The 20609-nt window shown below is 40.1% G+C and overlaps 1 protein-coding gene across 2 annotated transcripts in view; it reads left to right on the top strand.

Moving 5' to 3' along the window:
• LOC150084504 (uridine phosphorylase 2-like) overlaps window positions 1-20609 on the top strand; it is a 143519-nt gene that overhangs the window by 67125 nt on the left and 55785 nt on the right. For both annotated transcript variants that reach the window (XM_090375251.1, XM_090375250.1), the window contains exons 4-5: window positions 6727-6841; window positions 9510-9580. In XM_090375251.1, the coding sequence (XP_090231377.1) occupies window positions 6727-6841; window positions 9510-9580 (186 nt within the window). The remainder of the gene's footprint in view (window positions 1-6726; window positions 6842-9509; window positions 9581-20609) is intronic.

Below are 20609 nucleotides of genomic sequence, written 5' to 3'. Positions count from 1 at the left end.
ATGCCTCGTGGAGGAAGACCAGGTACACTAGTATTTAGATATTTACTCTGACAGGTCCTGCCACCTAATTTCCTGAGATTTCAGTGGCTAGAACCTAAACAAAATAATTCTTGCTCATTGGGGGTTAAGAAAATTGAGTAGAAATGCCAAATGAGTTTAGTGCAACACAATTAAATTTAGTCGTCACAACTTTTTCAAGTTATGTGGGGTATACGCTGGCGTATTAGGTCGAGCTGGGGAGGAGACAGAAGGCTGGGGAGAAAAGACAGAAATATGGGGATGATAGAGAAGGCAACCCCAGATAATCAGTGGGGCAGGCCCATGCCCCACCAGGCGAAGAGAGGAGTGGCAAGCAGGGGAGGGGACGAAAAAGACCGTCCCCTCCCCCTCCCAGGGGGAGAGGAGAAAAGATAGAACTATGCAAGGGAGCACGGTTTCAGAGCCAAGATGGCCAACAGCAAGCTGCAGTTGGTCTTCAGTGGTATTGGTGTTCCCATTTGGGACCAGGTCCCGCCCAGTTTGGATTCTTGTAATGCCAAACAACACGAGTTTGGGAATAGCTATGATATGAAGGTTCCATTGGAGAAGAGATAATCACCAAGCTGTGATCTGAAGTGCCTAAAGGACCTCTCACTTCGACCGTGTACTTAGAAGGGTTGTTTGTGAGAAAAAGATCAAGCGTGTTGGCTGTATGATTAGGATTGTCCGGTATTGTTGTAGGTAAATGAACAATCTGTGCAAGGTCATTAGTAATTGCAAAAGCTTCAGCATCTCGACCTGCTGGGTCGGTGTGACTAGAAAACGGAAGCCACCTGAAGTTGTGAATATTAAAATCACCAAGAAAAATTACCTCACTGTTAGGAAAGTTGGACTGGAGGAAGTCAAGTTGTACAGAGAGGAAGTCAAAGAGCCACAAGAGATAAGCGCCTCCGTAGCCAGGTGGGCAGGAGCAGCACACGCTTCTTCATTAGACCGGTGTTCGAGCTCGTGAGCCACCAAATACGGAGGATGCGGAAAGGTCAGGGAATGACCACCGCATATACCCGGAGCAACATGGCCTTAGTTGCTAATGCTCCAAAGAACAACAACTCCACAAGTGATTAGTGGAGTTGGGAGAACGGTAGAGGCAACAGATGAATTTGACACAATGAGGTAGAGAGATTGTAAGCCAGAGAAGATCAAAGAGAGGAGATTCCAAATTGCCTAGTCTCTGACAGGGAATATCAAAACGGACATATGCACAAGTACCACCTTTGAGGCGTAAGGTATCATACAGCGAATAGTATTGGGAACTGAGATGAGCAGTAGTTGAATTAACTGATAGCTGAGATTCTGTCAGAAAAAGTGCATGGGGTTTGGTAGACTGCAAGTGGAAATGGACATCGTTGAGATTAGAATTGAGACCACGTATATTTGTGAAATGAATTAGGAAGTGCGTGGGAGGTTTAGATCGTTTCGCAGATAAGCTTGCTCTATTAGTTTGACAATTCATGGTGTATTCAATAGTAAGAAAAAGTTAGTGGGACATGCTGTATGAAGTAATGGAAATTTTTGGATATGGCGTACACATGGTAAGAATATACCCAGATACTTGACATAACGTGGCCTCGACAATGCTCCCCGCATACACACTACTCGGACTCCCTCCAGTCACTATCTGGCAGAGTAGAGGTAGCAAGATTATACACCACTGATCCGGAAGCCTCCTAGAGAGTTACCAATAGGTTCGGTCCGGTGTACTAGCTAGCTGCCGGGCTGCAAACACCGTTTTACAGCTGTACCCTCGAAATGTAAGGAATATTGGATCTTGCCACGATGTTCATCATAACCTCAAAAGTCATCAATCATACTGCATGATGGAAGAGATAGGGAACGGTTGAACGGAACTTAGCTCTAGAGATTAAACATGGGTTCCACCACTTCAATCCTCCAATAAGCAAAGTGGTGGTATTACACCGGTTGATGAGTATCATCTACCACCTAGTAATGCCTGGTAACATAGAGGGGCGGCGTTCCTCCATGTGGTGTGGGCGCCACACCTCGACCCCTGCTTACGTTGGTTCACACCTGGGTGGTCACCCACCATGTACTTGTGCATGGAGGTTATACCCAGGGTTACTAACAGTCCCACCATCGTGAAGGTGCAAGCACTTTCTTGGTCTTCGTCCAGTACGCTCAGGCGACCCTGGCGGAGACCAGCCAGAGAATAAAGGGCAACCTGGCTACCTCCTAGCGGTGTGTGCGGGCAACGTGGGGTCCCACCGGGGTTCCTGCAGCCAAATTCCAGGACATCCAACAGAACCTAACGCAATATGTCATATACAACAGACAACACTTTTCTGGCATTTACAGTAGTTCTGTATTTCTTTACAGCGTACATATGGCGCGTATTAGGTATGTTCGGGGTCTGACGGCACCTGGGATTTCTCCCATCTCCGCGTATGTTCTCTGTATCGGACAAGCCAGAGATTTAAAAGTGTGTGGGATATGTACTGTGTAGTTTGTTGTGCCCATTGTTCATCCGGCCTGTTAGTCGGCGGGCCCCTAGTGAGACCCGACGTTACCAATACCTGCCACAGGGAGGCCGGCCGGGTGTTACCAATATTTGTACTCTGGCTGGTCTTGCCACTTACTTTCCTGGGATTTCAGTGGCTAGGACCAAAAAAAAAAAAATAAATAAAAAAAAAAATAATAATAGTTATAATAAATAAATAAATCGAGGTTTATATTAGTGATACTTAGCAAGTTAGTATTAATAGTACGCGACGTGGGGCTGTGCCGTGAAAGTGAGTTTTAAAAACCAAATAGGTTCGGGCAAGAATTTTGATGTTCTCTTTTGATTTTGAAATGTAGGGCTAAACGCTGTGCAAGACAAAAGTTTGGGGGAAGGATGAAGACTGGGGGGAAGAAGTTGGAAATAAGGAGAGGCAAGCCTCTCCTCCCCAGGAGTTTGGAAAGAAAGATCTGCTCAAGAGAGTGCTGATTTGGATCGCCAATAGGCTGTTCCGGCAGGAGAGTGCCACCGTATGTCGTCTCCATCAGTTTGCAGGCCCTAAAAAGCTGGCCGTTGAGTCTCATCTAGGTGGGACACTAATAGGGGGTTAAATCTGGGATGTCATCCTTCCAGACTGCATGTGGTCTGGGTCCTATTTTCTGGTCATTATCTTGGGGTTATAATCAAGTCTACTGGCTGTCATTATGGGGTTTTATCCCTTCCGTGATGTTTGATAGTCCTCACGCTACCTTTTGTCATTATATAGTGGGTCTATGCTGCAAGGTCTGGGGGCAGTGTCCCTTTGTTCTGATGTCACAACTATTTAAAGGTGTTTTTTTTTTTTTTTTTTTTTTCGCTTCCATTGGCGGTAATCATGACTCTTGTGGTTAGACAATATATTGTCACTTGTCTTTTCCCAGTTCATTTTGTACTCAGTCCAAGGTCTGTATAGTCGGCTCCTCTGTGTCATCTCGTTGCTATTTGCAGGTTTGTTTTGTCTCATTCCTTTAAGGTCTTCTGTATATGGCGGTTAGTGTTTTGGCGCCTGGTAAATAATCCCTGGGCAAAATCAGTTAAGGCTAAATATTCTTCTTGTGTATCTAGTAGATGTGACTCAAGATCCCTCAATAGATAGTGAACTCTAGTTATTAGTCTGCATCTAAGGTCTTCGTATTGGGCACACTCAAACATAATGTGCACCCAGCTTTCTTGTTCCCCGCAAGTACAACGCGGATCCTCCACTATTCCCAATGCTGTAAGCTTTGCATTGAAAGCCCCGTGACCCGTAAGGAGGTAAGTCGTGTAAAGTCCGGGTTGCAGCCAGGTTGAAAGAATGGGGTAAACTCTGTCTACGTCCGGGATGAACTTTTTGGTGATATTCCCTTTTGTTGTGTTTGTCCAGCGGTATTGCCAGGTTTCTTTTAAGTATTTCTGCAGCCTGTTCTTTTCAGCCTTGTGGGTTGCACTGTTATCCACTGTGTAGTCTAGGTGGGTGCAAGGCATTCCTTTGTTTATATAATAGGCTATTCCAGTACGTATGATGTCCAGGTCAAGGGGAAGGGCTCCGGCCAAGACCTGTAGGGCAACAGTGCTAGTGGTGCTGCAGGCTCTGGTAATGGTTAACAGGATAGTTCTATGGATTGAGTCGATTATGCGTCTATTTGCGGCGGTTGATGCCTTGTGATACCAAACCGCAGAGGCATATGTTATAGCTGGTAGGAATGTCGTTTTATAATATAAGGAGAGTACGCGACGTTTAAGTCCCCAGTCACGACGGACCACACGTGCTAACAGTGCAGAGTACTTCCTTATCTTTGTTCTTAGATGTGTGAGATGCTGCTTGAAGGAAAGATTACAATCTAATATCACCCCCAGGTACTTAAGCTGGCTTTGGAGTTTCACTGTGGTGTTGTTCACCTTTATTTGAGGCGGCCTGTGCAGGTCAAGGGTGCCTTTCAGTAAGATTGAGGATGTCTTAGTTGGTGAGATTTTTAGGCAGTGTAAGGTGGTCCAGTCCTGTAGTATCTTGATGGCATGGTTTGCTTTTACCTCCAACTGGGTTCTACTGTCGGCAGCAATTTTCAAGATTAAGTCGTCGGAAAAAGCTTGGGTTTGGACGTCACCAAGGTCCATGGATAGGAACTCATCCAAGACAATGTTCCACAACAGCGGCCCCAGGACAGAACCCTGGGGACAACCCCTGCAGACACTGCGGTTTACCCTACCATAGGGTGCCACGACACTAATACTCCTGTCGGTAAGGTAAGACTTGATAGTGAGATACAAATTGCAGGGAAGGTTGGCCTTAGCCTTGCCAGGACACTTGGCCACCAAATGGTGTCGAAAGCCCCGGCAAAATCTATGGAGATGATTAGGTAGTATTTACTGTTGGAACTGGTCACACTGTACAGCAGATGTCTAAGTGCCTCTACTGTCGAAGACTCGGGCTTAAAGCCGAACTGGGTAGACATGTGCAGTTCAGCACTCTTGTAATGTGTGTCAATTCGGGCATATAGCATTCTCTCAAATAGTTTGCTGATCACTGGTAGCAAAGCTATCGGTCTGTAGGTGGTTGGCTGTTGTGGAGGCTTCGTGGGTGTTTTTGGGATCAGCTTCAGTCCCGCAGTCTTCCAGTTTCTTGGGAAGATGCCTTGATGCGAACAGTTATTAAACAGATTTAGGAGGAGTTCGGGGGTCATATCCGTTACTTTTTTGATAATTTCCGGTTCGAGATAATCGAGGCCTGGGCACTTATTATTTCTTACGTGATTTGCCGCGGATTTGATGTCATCTAGCGTGAACGGTGGTTCACGGGAGTCAGTGGTGTATATGTCATTTTCTTGGCCTATTCTATGCTGTTCAGGTGAAGCAGGCATGGCAGTCTCCGGGAAAATAGTGCCCAGAATATTTGTGATTGACTGTTGCCATGTGGTGGTTTGGCTCCCCTGTGGTGTCAATGTGGTAGAAATAACTTCCCCCCCTGGGGAGTTTGTTTGTGATTATCCTATAGACTACCCCCCATGGCGCAGATGTGAGAAATCACAGGTGGCATCTGACCCTAACACTATGCACAATGCTATATTAATTAGGCTACGTGGCAAAGTTTTGCATCAGGCGCCATTTCTGAGGCGAGAGCTCAGAAACTAGCGTTTGTGGCAACTAGAGAAAGCGTTAATGCCAAAGTTGTTGAATGATTCGACATTTGTGGCAGTAGAGCTTTCTCCAATATTTTTAAAAGAGTAGATTCAGTAGATATTGGCTTATAATGCTCCATGAGATTAGACATTGTAATTTTCGGCATTGGAATTGCAGCATACTTATTCCAGATTTTAGGGAAAACACGGTTATCAAGGATCGAATTATAAAATCTTCTAGTGGTTCAATTAGATAAGAGTTGAGACACTTTAACATGATGTGGGGGACTCGATCAACTCCAGCTGTCTTAGTTGCCCTGATGGAGTTAATACTCTGTATTAGCGTTTCTTTAGTGATAATAACAGACCAACTCATTGTCAACCAATGGATCCCACTCAAACTCCATGATTTGTGACTCATGATGTATGTTGGAGAATATGCTGATGTCATAGTTCTCTATAAGCCTATGGGCGGAACACTGGTTGTAAAGTGAAACCTACAGAAATTCATGCCATGCAAACAAATTTCTTCTTGCTGTCTGCTTAGCATATCCAAGGTATTGAGATCACCATAAAAAAGAGGTAAGATGCAGTTTTAAGACAACTGAGAGAGTTTTCCTTAGAGAACACAAAAATAAGAACTATTCAATGTGTACAAAATATTACTTTTTGTATATTAGATGAAATTCATATTCTCTTTTTGAATTTTTCAGTATATTATTATTATTATTATTATTCAGTTTATTAAACTTGATTTCACCCCCTGTACAGCTGGTTGGATAGAAGGGTGTACAAAGAATTATAATTGAAAAATACATACATGCATTAAAAGGACAATAGATGACATTTGACAATGCGCTTGCCTGTAGTTGGAATAGCATATGTATACATATTTACAAGAGGGAGAAAACTTACATTTGAACTTACATTTACATTTATACAGAGAATTAATTAAGTTTACATAAATTCAATCAATTAAATGACAGCCAAAGTCTTGAACTTCAAAGAATTTTATGCGTCTGTCGATGGCATATCATAAAAATACTGAGTTCAGTCCAAATCAAGTCAGGTTTTGAATATTTAACTTGTATTTTGCAGCACGGTATGGGAATTCCATCTCTTTCCATTTTGCTTCATGAAGTAATAAAACTGATGTATCATGCTGGATGTAAAGACGTTACTTTTATTCGACTTGGAACCTGTGGAGGTATAGGTAAGTGTTCATTAAATAAATATATAAAAAGGAAAAAAAAAATAGTAACGTTAGCGTAGTGTGAATGAATTCTGACTTTTTAGAAGTAAAACTGCCTTTGATGATTAAAATTGTGAACTGATTTTGTTTCAGACTGAACTCTAATATATATTAAAATTCTTATAGAAAACATTAAAAAATGAAGAAATTTGCACGTTGTTGTTGGGTTTTCAGCGCATCATTGACTTAGCCCATATTGTGCCATTTGTATTATGTCTGTACAGCCCTCGTGGGTAGCACGAGGTAGGATCTTGAGGTCTTGTCGAGTCCAGGCATGATGCTTATGTTACACTAATGATCTGAAGCTCCTCACAGTGGTTGCTCCACGTGACGATCTTGCTGTGATAATTGCATAAATTAATAAAACACTCCTCGAATTTGCTAAATACCTCAACCAATTCGGAAGAAGAATATACCCAGAGAAGTCTGTATGTGTGATATTCTCCTTTAAATTGCCATCCCGCATTCAGCCAACACTGTGTAATGCTTCTATTCCCATTGTTAACAAGCATACAGATCTATGGATTGCGTTGGGCTATAAGCTTTGCTTCTTTCATCACATGCATAAGCAATTCGCCTGTGCAACCTTACTTCGATGGTTTCACAAACAGATTTACAGTATATTTCGGATACCTCAACTACCAGAAACCATGTAAAAACCATGGTGTTCTCGCCACTTTCGCTTTCTGCAGGGGTATGGGCACCTACTCCTACTGCCATAAATAACCATAAACATCCTTCATATTTAAGGACAACTGCAATGGCCATTTCGCTACAAACTGTAGGGGTAGGTTACGTTATAATGATATTTTTTTATTCTTTATTAAGGCAATTGTAAGTTGTCTTAATAAAGAATAAAAAAAAGTAATAAAATAACACACTGATCTTCTTGAAAGTGTCCAAGGGCTACAGAGCTTGGCTACCAAACGCCTTCGAGGGAACGTGATTGAGATCTTTTAAGGATCTGAGAGGGGAGACAGTAAAATGAATAATGGTGACATTTTCATTGTTATAAAGGATTCAAAAACTAAGATTATAAATTCAAATTACTGTGTAAGAGATTTAGACTGGTTTCAGGAAGTTCTTTTTTTTTTAAGCCAGTGAATTGTTGATTATTGGAAGGAGTTGCCTCCGCAGGTTGTTGAAACAGTTAAGAAATTCAGAGGTCAACTGTATAGTTGTCTACTCGAGGAGGGAAGAGCATAATTGTCTGCTTTCTTATCTACTTTATATATAAATGTCTTTTGTTTTGTTTTTTTATGTTTTATCCTTTGGTTGTTATTTTTGATTATTCTTTTTTGTTTATTTTTAAATATTATTTTTATATTTTGTTTATTTTTTTATTTATTTATGCCTTTTTATTTTATTTATTTTTATTTATTTTTTTTTTGGCCAGTGCCGCAAAACACATTATTTCCTTGCGCTATTCGTCTAATGATAATTAGCGACGGGCGCAATCGAGAGTCATAATCGATTAATAGGTACAAATTAAGTCACTATCAATTCGATTAAGAAAAATAAGACGATAGTGGAAGAATTTGATTGGATGTTATCGGAACTAAAGATAAACTGCCGTTACCACTTGGCCCATAGTTCCGTTCTATATTTGATAGAACATTTTTATCTCACTACGATTCGTCATTAGTTTTGATAACATCGGATGAATCATGTATATATTCCCCGCAGTACTTCTGATCGGTCACAATGGTTGTAGACTTCATAATCTACTAATTTGTATATAATCGATTATTTCGATTACTGAAATAATCAATCATTCGATTATCAAAATCCTGCCATTATGCCCTTCACCAATACTAATAATAATTCAAAGAATCCCCACACTGATTTGAGTGAAGCATATTACCACAACTGCTGAAATGATGATGGTGATCGTTGGCGAGATTTCTGCACCATCATTATGGGACTTGTGCTCTTGGAGAATCCCTCAGAGCAACCCCAACTTTGTGTTTGCACCTCATCCATCTTTACTTGTATGTTTGATTTCGGCCCTTTCAGATGCTCTCACGTGCCAAGTCACTGGATGCTGGAAGTTTATTTTTGACAGGATGTACAAACACCGCATTATCGAGTCATACAGCTCAGTCCCTGATCCCCCTTCTTATTCTCCAGTATTCTGTTTCAAGCCAAGAAATTGTCTTCCGCGAAGGAGGCTTACTAACTTGTTTAGCATCATGATGAATAATGACAAATTTGTACATTTGCCAACATTTTTAGTGGTTACAATCGCTCTCTTTACGGATAGAAATGATTTACGAATATGTGCATCTGTATCTTCACATGTTTCTTATTTCAACATAAAATTACTTGTACTCACCCATACTGTATTTATATATTGTATTTTGTACTTTGAATATTCTGAACCTCATTTTATGCTTCTACAAATATTTCCGTGAATATTTCGTTATGTTTGTTTTATTGACTATTTCTCTGGTGTTATTATTCTTTGTTTATTATTATTACTAATTATTCATTTAACTTACATTTCTTTTACAACTTTTCACTGTTAATCCTGTTGACCATTGAAGGGCAATATTACAATGTGTTGTATCTATTTATTGTTATTATAATGAGTGTTCTATATGATCAAGTTTATTTTATTGGCACTCAGGGATTCCTGGTGGAAGTTTGGTGATTTCTGAAGCTGCCGTTGATGGGATGTTGCGTCCTTTTCTGAAATTAGTAAGTGGTGTAATGAATACAGCTGTTTTTTTTAATTATTGTTTTTATTCGTAAATGAATTATAATTTACGAAAGTCTCAGGTTAGCAATTCATTATCTTCCATTTTCTTGTTGGCCACTAATGTCGTGGTACAAAGTGAAAATGGGGATTTTCCTTACTTCTGTCCTTCGATCGTTTCCGCACTGGGGAAATGATAAAACTTTCATGCACTCGTTTAAATTATCGACCATGGTCTCTACTGATTTAAACGAATAAAAATACAAAATTTGATATTATATTGAAGTAAAAATGTGTTCAAAAGCGATAACCTACTTTTACTGCACAAGCTGTTCAAAAATTTCACTGCAAATTCCAATTATCAGAGTAAGATGGATAAGTGGAACTCTATATCTGTATATATTTTTTCTCTCTCTCTCTCTCTCTCTCTCTCTCTCTCTCTCTCTCTCTATATATATATATATATATATATATATATATATATATATATAGTGTGTGTGTTATTTTATTATTAATTCCCTAAACATTTTAGTACTAATAATATAACAGTACTAATATACATTTGGATAACCTCCACATTTTTGCAAAAATTAAATACAGTACTTAATTGGTATCAGTATAATATCAAAATAGCTACGCATATGATTCAGTTTGTTTTATTGACACGCTCACAACTTGAAAAAAAGATTCCAGTTAGATCGGAGTTTTTTACAAAGAGTTTCTGTTTTAAGAAACTAATAAACAAGATTTATTCAAAACGTTTATTGAATATATATTCAATGATTAATTTTACGTTGTTAATATTCTTTTTCATAATTTCCTCTGCAACGCTTGTTCCGTCTTGCTTGCAACTGATCGAAACGTTTTTGGAAATTTTCGGATTATGTTTCATTCCATTTCTTGAATCGGCTTAAATAATTTCTTTTCATATCCTATTTTAATTTTGTGAATAGACAAAAGCAGCATGATGCCGAATCATATGAATAATGGGGTTCACTGACAAAACTTCCTGGAATGTTTTTTTCTGTGAAAAGGTGCCGGACGGCAAATGACGTGTGACAAAGCGCATTGACGTGGTGCAGGATCTAACCATTTCTTCATTTTTCAGTACCCTTACGTCGGATTGCATTTCTCAACTTTTTTAGAGGTAAATTTTCAAATATTTAGAGGTAGAAGGCGTCATTAAAGGTGGCACTTCTCGAATGAAGTGTCACTGTCACTGTTTGATGCTTATTACGTTGAAAAGTGTAATAACCATGACTCTCACGTATGATTTGACTGCCGCGCCTTTTTTTTTTTTTTTTTTTTGTCTTGGTGACGGCATTGTTGTTCTTTTGAATCTTTTGATATCCGTTACTTAAACCTTAGACAGCCATATCCATTACATAAAACTCATCACTTACTTTTTCTTAAAAGTGAAGGTTTAGACACAGCCTCCTCGAACAACTCAGATGAAATGAAGATTGATTTTCAGCACTTGCAACAAATGAGAAAAACGAGTGTTGATTCTAGCAGCTTTCCATTAGACTGGCTCCTGACTGAAAGTTAAAACTTGTTATGCTCATACTCAAAAGATGTCGTTATAAGCCCTGCACGCAATGTTTTAGCTGCCGCTATGAGTTCAGGAAGATCTCTACACCATTATAAGATTATTCACCAAACATTTTGATGAAACATTGGACACGTTACGTTATTAAGATTTTAATAGTAGATTAGTAACACCCGAGTTTTGCTTTTACAAATGATTTAAATTTCAAATTTAAAGTTGAAAATTTGCATATACTGGTTGGTGCAGAAATTTTTGCGTTCCTTAAGACAAACGAAACAAAAGTCCATTAAATGATATTAAAAGTGCCTTATTAGAAGAGAATTGGTAGTAAAATGCTTGCCCTCATTGACGATTTTGGATTCTTAAGATAGCGGTATCGCTACGGAAAATAAAACAATCAGTGCATAAAATTATTCTTAAAATGTAATTTAATCCACGTAGTCCAAAGCACTTTATCTTAAACAAATTCACAATGTGGATTATCGTTTTGAACTTGAATGCGTTTCTATACGTTTACCAGTAGTCAATAAAATGTAGCATCAGCAACAAATTCTTATTCAAATTTTCATAAGTACAAACTTAAAGTTATACAGAAATTTGGGCTTTCCTTAAAAGACAAATTTAAATACAAAATGAAAGAAAAAAATATTAAACGAACTTCTGTCACGAAACGCTTATTTCAGAGATACTGCTGTTTGAATACTTTCAGACTTTGAGTGGAAAAACAGGTAACATAAATTTTCGCTTACTAGTGTGGAATGAATTTCATATCTAATTGTTCTGAATCTCCTGTTCAGACCCTCTAATTGTACTAGGGTTCTAAAGAGGAGATTCAACTCATTTCTTTAGTAGTTTCTTACCATATTCTAAGAAATTCCAAATAGAGCAATCGAACTCGCGCTCATATGCAATATTTTCAGTATATCATTTCATAGCTCTGTGCTGAATGGTATTATACAGTTATTTTGTTTGTTGTAATTTACAACTACAATTTCCAGAAGAAAATCTTTTTGCTTTCATATTAAAAGCTTATTTTCTTTTCATGCACAGACGAAATTGAGGATTACTTCCTTGAAGGATAGGAGTGATGGATTTTTTCACACCATGTCCAAATGATTTTACGCAAGGTTCTGTGTGATTAGGTATACCTATAGAAGGATTGCTTCTAGAGTCATGCCTAGTCTCTCTTTCTCTCTCATGAACCCAAGAAGGGCTACAGTTAATTTTTCTGTGGAATTAGTCTCTTGTATCACACACAACTCAACTGTCTGAAATACACAAAAACAAAATGTTAATGATCAGTCAATTAAAACGTTATGAATTATCAAGTGGTGTCACATAGTTAAATAGGACATAAATATATCACTCTTTACAGACGTGTAACAACATTTTCTGAACACCCTGTACCAACAGGCATGAGCGAGAACTTGGGAGAGGACACGTGTTAGTGTAGAATACAAATTCATTATTAAGTAGCTGTTCGAACCGAGTTACAGGAGTTTAGAACCTGTTTACCATCAGATAGGCATGCATGGTAGTGCGCGTATTATTAAGTACTTTCCGACCAGTGAATTCGAAATTCAAACAGCGATACGTTACTTCGGAAGGGAAGCTTGGCCACATGCTTAAAATAATCCCGATATAAGTTAGGTACTGGCAGACCCAGTACCTAACTTATATCGTATTGAGATATCATGGCGATGACACTGAAAACCTCAGTCGTGAACTACAACTTTTTACGTAAAGTGAATTAAGGATTTAAAAAAATATTTTGTAGAAGTTTTGGGATTAAAGTCCAAACGAAGAACTTGCTTTGTACGAATGCATCCTTTTGTTGGTATAGAAACTGTTAGTATTCATCATATGTTTCAGACAGCTATCGGCGCGTTTTTGCCTAAGTGCAGTCCTCCTATCCTCCAAATATTAGAGACTCCAAAAAGATTTAAGTAAATATCAAAATCAAAAATTTGAAGCAATAGTACCCCAATCCCACAGCACCTTGGGAGTCCCCAGTTGATGTATACACGCTACGATCTCTACCGTAATATTTCTGGACTAATATGTAGCTTAGGAACTGCCTATGAAAAAAAACAGACAGCTGATGTCCCAGAAGTTTGTCGCAGATATTCTTCCAGCTGCAGTGTCATCTGTGACAGCATAGTGGACTTTTAAAGTACTTGTAATAATACTATAATGGACGTATGACAGTATAGTACAATTACGAGTTGGGGTTCGATTTCTGTCTGTAACTGGAGGAATTTCTAAAGTTCTCTTTCCTCGAGATAGTAGATGACCCTCATGACATGGTTGAATGGCATCATCTTGCTTATTGGAAGCTTGAAGTGAGGAATACCATGATTAGTCTCCAGGGCAAAGCTCAAGTATCTCCCAATTTCTTAGAAGAGATGGGATGATGCTAGGGCTTCGCCCTGTCCCATTCTAGAAAGACATGACCATAGTAGACCATGCAGTATAGGTTATGTCTGTTGAGGTTATAACAGGCTTCACGGTGAAATAATGCTTAAAGCTACTTTTATCGTTTCAACCTGAATTATAGAGTACATACATTAGACGTAGTCCTGGTTTGTTATTTAGCTGCCGAGAATTTACCTGACTCCAAGAATGCGATTTCGGGCCTTCCTGTTCTCTTCTTGAGGATAACAGTTGCGGGATTATTTAGAGAATGTTTAGCAGAAGTCATCATATGTTCAAATATACAACTAATTTATAAGTGTAATACAGACACTTATGATAGGGTAACGTATGAAGATATATTGAACCAAGTGATAACCTTGCTTTTGTGATAAACAGAAATATAACCGTTTACGTTCATAGGTTCTTATCCTTCTCCGGATAACAACTTGTGAATAGTGGTAGGCTGTTTCTTCAGTTCTGTCAGGTGGTTACGTTTTTGACCTGAATATATGCATAAGCGTCCCTCGCTGAAGTATGTACACACACAATGGTAAAAAAAATATGAACCTTTATTCAGTATCGAATCGGGGCAGCCTTTTTTTTTTTTTCTTTAATAACAGCAAATATGCGGCGCGGCATAGACTCTATAAGGTGTTTTAGTGCATTTTGGTCTAATTGTACCATTCTTCCAGCAAAATATCGCATAGTTGCTACAAAGTTGAACGAAGAGGACTTCATTACCGAATAGCTGTCTCCAGCATGTCCCACACATCCTCAATAGGATTGAGATCAGGTGAATGTGGGGGCCAGGGAAGATGGTGGAAATCCGTGTCATATCTCCGATCCATTCTGGTACGATGCGCTGTTGCATTGTCATCCATAAAGTGGCCATCACCTTCGGGATAAAAAGTGTAACATTGCAAGGTGCAGTATATCTGATACAAAATTCAGGTACTCCCTAGATGGCATTTGACCTTCCACCGGTGTCAACGGATATTTTAGATGTCGAAGAACCGTTTGCTTTCGAGTGCTTAAAAACTTTTGAGATGAATGCGTTTGAGGAACCAGTTATGCCTTTCGTTTCCTGAATCGTGGATCTCGATAAACGTCCACCCACGAAAAGAACTTTTTCAAAGTGATAGATCACTCATTTTCCCCATTCTGCCTTCAGATTACTGCAGTCGAATAGCCTCTGCAGTCTTTGTATTAAAGGAGGCAATATCATCACTCCACGTCAGTTTTAAAAATAAAAATAAATTTTATGTTTATACTCCGGGACGACCAAACGTTCAGAGGAGTTCAGAAGATAGACAGAATACAAGAAACAGCACCATATTTAGCAGTCACGGACTTGAACCCCGATCACTCAAGGCACGTGTACTTATGCACCCGCGTGCCTGACCACTCGGTTACGACGGCCAATCTTCTTTTCATCTGTTTGCATTTATTCTGTCTGAGACTGTCTTAATACAAAGGTTCGTATTTTTTGGCCAGTGTGTGCATTATTTGTATGTGTTTTTTTTTTCCCCTTGACAGAATCTCAAATGGTTTATCATTAGGAAGTTAAAAACACTTTGAGTATTGGCTGAAAATATGGTATTTAGTCCCTCGCCGTTATTCCGTTTAAATCTCGGTGATAGCCTTGAACTGAAAAAAAAAAAAAAAAAATCTTTTAGTGATGCTTGAGACAGGCATCCAGATTTGGGTGGCCCATCCGTTTAATTTAGAAAATTTCCAGTTATGTGGGTTCTTCGTTATTATTTCCTCCTTTCGCGCGAAATTTAGGGTTATATAGAGACTGTCTGGAGAATAAATGGATTTCCAGCAGTGTGATCAATTCATCACAACATCCTGCATTATAAATATTTTTCTGACATTACAGCAGAGAAGAGAATCTGATAATGTTCATGTAATGAGATTGTCACTAGACATCTGAGGATATATGAGATTTTCTTCGGTTTCACAGGCTGGTGATTTCTTGCTTTATAGCAGCACAGTTGATAGCAACTTGGTTTTGGTTTGAAGTAAATAGTTTTGGAATATTGGACGTTCGTCCATATAAGACCTAAGTGTTCATAGAAACTGACTTTTTTTTAAAACTTGTTCTCCTTTTACTTTATAGCCTTGATGTCATTTCTAGTTCTGAAGGTGAATGTGACCTTGCTCGCATTCGTTTGGGCTTAGTGACTGTAAAAATTTCGAACCCGGAGTATTTTGGTCTTGAGCTCAAGATAAATAGAAATAAAATAACTTTACAGTTTTTATGCTCTGAGATAACCATGTAGGATTTCACAACGCAGTGAGATAGAGAATACAAGAATAATCCCCTAATTGTAGGCACATGGACTTGAACTTCGGTCACTCAAACGCGTGTACTACTGTACCCTTGTGTTTATATCGACTATTCTTCCTTTCTTGTTCTTGTTATTGGCTCATTAGCAACTCATATCATATCGTGCCGTATACATTGTCTGTAAATAGTATGTTTTGTGATTGATTTTCTTGTTTGCAGGACGAAAAAAAAACTAATCTTTCAGGAGAAAGATTCATGCAACCCTCGCTTGAAACCGACTAACTTAGCTACGTTGTGAAAAAAGTCCATAAAAATTTCTCGCATCAGTGACGATATTCGAATTCAGGTCTTTTAAACCAGTGTGAGGAAGGACGTTGATTATATCAACTATATTGCTGCCAACGAAGACACTCAGCTACGGCTGCTGTAATCTGTTATATGAATTGATGAAATTTTTGGATAGTGTATAGCGTGTTCGTGTCTAACGGCACCAGGGGTTTCCCCCATCTCCGCGTTGCTTTCATTGTAGGTGTACCAGTTCACTGGGACGGCCAGAGATTTAAAAGTGTATGGATTTTGTAAGTGTAGTTTTGTTTCGTTGTTCTTCTGGCCATTTAGCCGCTAGACCCCTGCTGGGGCCCAACGTTGTCCATACTCTTCCTCGTGGAGGCGGACCAGGTACCCAGTAATTTTAAGTTTTCACTCTAGCAGGTCCTGCCACCTAATTTCCTGAGATTTCAGTGGCAAGGGCCTAAAAAAAAAAAATAATAATAAATAAATAAATAAAATAAAATAAAAATAAATAAATAAAATAATTTAATAGTACTGTATTGGGAAGTAGTCGCTGAAAGGCAGGCCGAAAGGGGTTTTCGTATGCATTTGGAATTTTGACAATTTTTTTTTTTTTTTTTTTTTAATTTTGACATCGTATGGGGCATTCGCTAGTGTTTAGGCAGAGTAGGGGGGTAGACTGAAGACAGGGGGGAAAGCCAGAAATATGGAGCCAATAGGGAAGGTGACCCCAGGTCAGAGATTTAAATTTATACTATGTGGGGTTACGCTGTGAAAGTGAACAGAGTAGGGACGAGACTGAAGGCTAGGGGGAGGAAATAGGAAGTAAGGGGTCAATAGAGGAGGTGACCCCTGTGGTCAATTGGGCAGGCCCATGTCCCACCAGGAGGAAAAGGAGGGCGAGGAGGGGAAGAGACAGTGAAACCATCTCCTTCCCTCCCCAGGGAAGTGGAAAGAAAGTACCGTGCAAGAGAGCACAGGTATAGTCTGTGGCGTTGGCAGCAGAGCTGCAGTGAGGTCAAGTCCATGGTAGGTCTTCTATTTGAGTTCTACTTCTAAAGACATGTCAACTTCTAGGGTTGTAGGTCATTCCTGGGACAAGTCCTGTATTTGCAGTTCAGGTTGTTGAGGTTGTGCTTGCATCAAGTCTATCATCAAGTTTTTCGGTTTTAATCTTTCATTTAAAGAGGATAAATGCTGGTTGGTGATAAGTTTTGTCTTTACGTTGTCATGGTTGAGTGGCAGTTCCTCTTTTCCTCAGTGTATGGCAATTTGCACCCTTCTTCTCGCGAAGAGGTCCTGGGCGAATCGTGACAATGCTTTATAATCCTCTTAGGTTTCAAGGAGGAGAAATTCTTGTCCTATTGGAAGATATCTCACTTTTGCAATTAGAATACATCTTAGGTCTTCATATAAGGGACAGTCAAACATAAGATGGTTCCAGTCTTCTATTTCTCCACAAGTGCAATGTGGGTTGTCTGTGAGTCTGAAGCCAGGGAGCTTTGCATTGAAGGAGCCATGCCCTGTTATTAAGTACGTTGTATGAAGTCCTGGGAAGAACCATGATGGTGATTTCGGGTATACTCTATTTGTGTGTGGAAAAAAACTTGCGGGTGATCTCTCCTTTGGTGGTACCAGCCCATCTGTTTTGCCACTCCTGTAGCACGTGGTTCTGTAAGCGTACTTTTTCTGCCTTCCTATTATTATTGGGAGCAGTTGTAAAATTCAGGAAGGTAACTGGGACTCCTTTGGAAAGGTAATAGAGCATTCCAGTTCTAACGATTTCTAGGTCAAATGGGAGCGTTCCTGCTATTACTTGTAAGGCTGGTGTACTCACTGTACTGCAGGCACGGGTTATGGCGCGGAGGTTGGATCGCTGGGTAGAATCCAGCATTTTTCTATTCACTACTAGCGTGGTCTTATCGTACCATATAGCCGAAGCATATGAGATTGCTGGGAGGAAAACTGTCTTATAATACCTGGCCACCAGGGCCGAGTAGTTCCTGATCTTCGTTCTGATGTATTTAAGGTGTGGCTGAAAGGATAGTTTTCTGTCTAGGAGAATACCTAAATATTTGAGCTGTGGTGCCAATTTTATCGTGCTCTCATCAATTTTAATTTGGGGTGATCTACGCAGATCAAGAGAGCCTTTAAGAAGAATGGATGAGGTTTTCGCAGGTGATATTGTGAGAAAGTTCTTTGCTGCCCAAGTTTTAAGCAGTCGAAGGGCATGGTTGGCCAGGGTCTCAAGCTGAGCTCTTGAGTTTGCTTCCACTGTGAGGATGAGGTCGTCTGCAAAAGCGTGGGATTTGACTTCTCCCAGGGCCATTCTCAAGAACTCATCGAAGACAATGTTCCAGAGCAATGGGCCCAGCACAGACCCCTGCGGACAGCCTCTGTAGATCTGCTTTACTATATTCTTTTACGGGGTATTAATCTCGACCTTTCTCTGTGATAGGCAATTTTTTATGGTGTTGAATAGATTTATTGGCACCCTGGCCTCCCTCAGCCTACCGAGGACACTCGGCCACCAGAGTGAGTCAAATGCCCCGGCGAAGTCGATGGAGATCAGGAGGAAGTATTTCCTGCTGCATTCCCTCGCTGCAGTGAGCAGGTTTTTCAATGCTTCTATCGTGGAGGAACCTGGTTTGAACCCATATTGGTTCACCGCTGGTAGTCCTGCTGCTTCATAGTGCTGGGAAATTCTTTTATGCACAATCTTTCGTATAGTTTACTCACCACTGATAGAAGTGCAATGGGTCTATACGAGTCTGGATTCTCTGGCTGTTTAGTTGGGTTCTTCAAAATTAAATTAATATTTGCTGTCTTCCATTCAGTTGGGTATTTTCCTGCTTCCATACAGCAGTTAAACAGATCCAGCAGAAGCTTCGGTGCATATTCAGCTACCTTTTTAACAATTTCCTGCTCGATCAGATCTAAGCCTGGACATTTCTTGGGTTTGATCTCTGCGACGGCTACTAGGAGCTCCTCCCGTGAGAAAGGGGGCTGTGATGTGTCATAATTCTGGTTTTCTTGGCACAATTGGTGCTGTTCTTGTTGGATTGGTATAGCTGGGTCCTTGAAAATAACGCCGAGAATATTTTCCATTGATTGCTCCCAAGTTGTGGTGAGCACACCCTGCGGTGTCCGAGTGGATGTTAAAACTTCGCCTCTGGGGAGTTTGTTGATGGTGACTTTGTAAACCACCCCCAGGGTTTAGCATTTCCTGTTGTGGAGACCAAGCCCTCCCATGCTTTCTTTTTACTTTTCTTGATAGTTTCTGTATAACGATTCCTGACATCTCTGTAGTGCTGCTTAAGCACTTCAACTTCTGCAGCTGGCCAGGTCCTCCGTGCTCTTTGGAAGCCTTTCCTTCTTTTAATTACTTCTCTCCTTAGTTGCTGAATCTCAGGTTCCACCAGGGAACTGCACCAGGCAGTGGATTTTTTCTTTTTATAGCTATTGCACTGGAACTTGTAATAATTTCTGTTACCTTGCGTTGGCACGAGTCAGGATCACTCCATTGGTCCAGCATCTGTTGGTTATTTTCTATCGTTGCAGTCAAGGTGTTCCTGAAGAGCTCCCAGTCTGCTTTACTTATGGAAAATCTGTTATGGAGTTGCTTGATTGGCGGTGCTCTTGTTAGAGTTCTGGTAATTTGAAAGGTTATTACACTGTGATCTGATGTTGTACATGAGTCTTGCACCCTCCAGTTGGTTACGAACGGTGCAATACTTCCTGTAGCAAGAAAGACGTCAATCGTGGACTCCCAATGGGTGGTGCAAAAGGTCGGGAGATGGTGTGGCTGATTAAGGACTGAGATCTGGGAGCTGATGAGGGACTCCTCAAGAAGTTGGCCGTTGCCCCGTCTGTCCGGTAGGGTGCTAAACCAGGCTGGCGAGCGGCAGTTTACGTCTGCACCAATTATCTTTTGATTCGGTAGTACATCAAGGAGGTGTTGTAAGTAATTAATTGTAAAAGTGATTTCTTCTCTGGGCCTACAATATAGTGCGACAATGTAAAAGGCGCCCAAGGCTGCAATCATATATATATATATATATATATATATATATTTTTTTTTTTTTTTTTTTATATTCATGTGTTGTTGTGGCGGACCCCAGGGTTTTCCCCATTAGCCGCTATTGTACTCCTTGTGTTGAGGTTCATGCCAGAACCGGCCATTTGTATGTAGTGTGTTGGGTGTGTAAATGTTATGATGTGTTCTGTTGTTATGCAGTCGGCCGGTACCTGGCTCTTAGCAGGTGGGAAGCAGCAACACCTGGTCACAGCGTCCTACCTCATCCCCGCCACGTGGAGGCGGCCAGGATCTACTACCTTCATGCTAGTCTATACCGGAACAAAGTTCCAGGTTGTTATTGTTATTTGGTTTTTTTTTTTTTAGGAGCATTAGCAACTAAGGCCATATTGCTCCTGGATATGCGATCGTCATTCCCTGACCTTTCCGCATCCTCCGTATTTGGTG

The sequence above is a fragment of the Mastigoproctus giganteus genome, chromosome 6, assembly GCF_048544385.1.
Source record: "Mastigoproctus giganteus isolate SK-2022 chromosome 6, ASM4854438v1, whole genome shotgun sequence".
Lineage (NCBI taxonomy): Eukaryota > Metazoa > Arthropoda > Arachnida > Uropygi > Thelyphonidae > Mastigoproctus > Mastigoproctus giganteus.
Note: the sequence above shows the minus strand (reverse complement) of the source record. Positions and strands in the feature narration are given on the sequence as shown.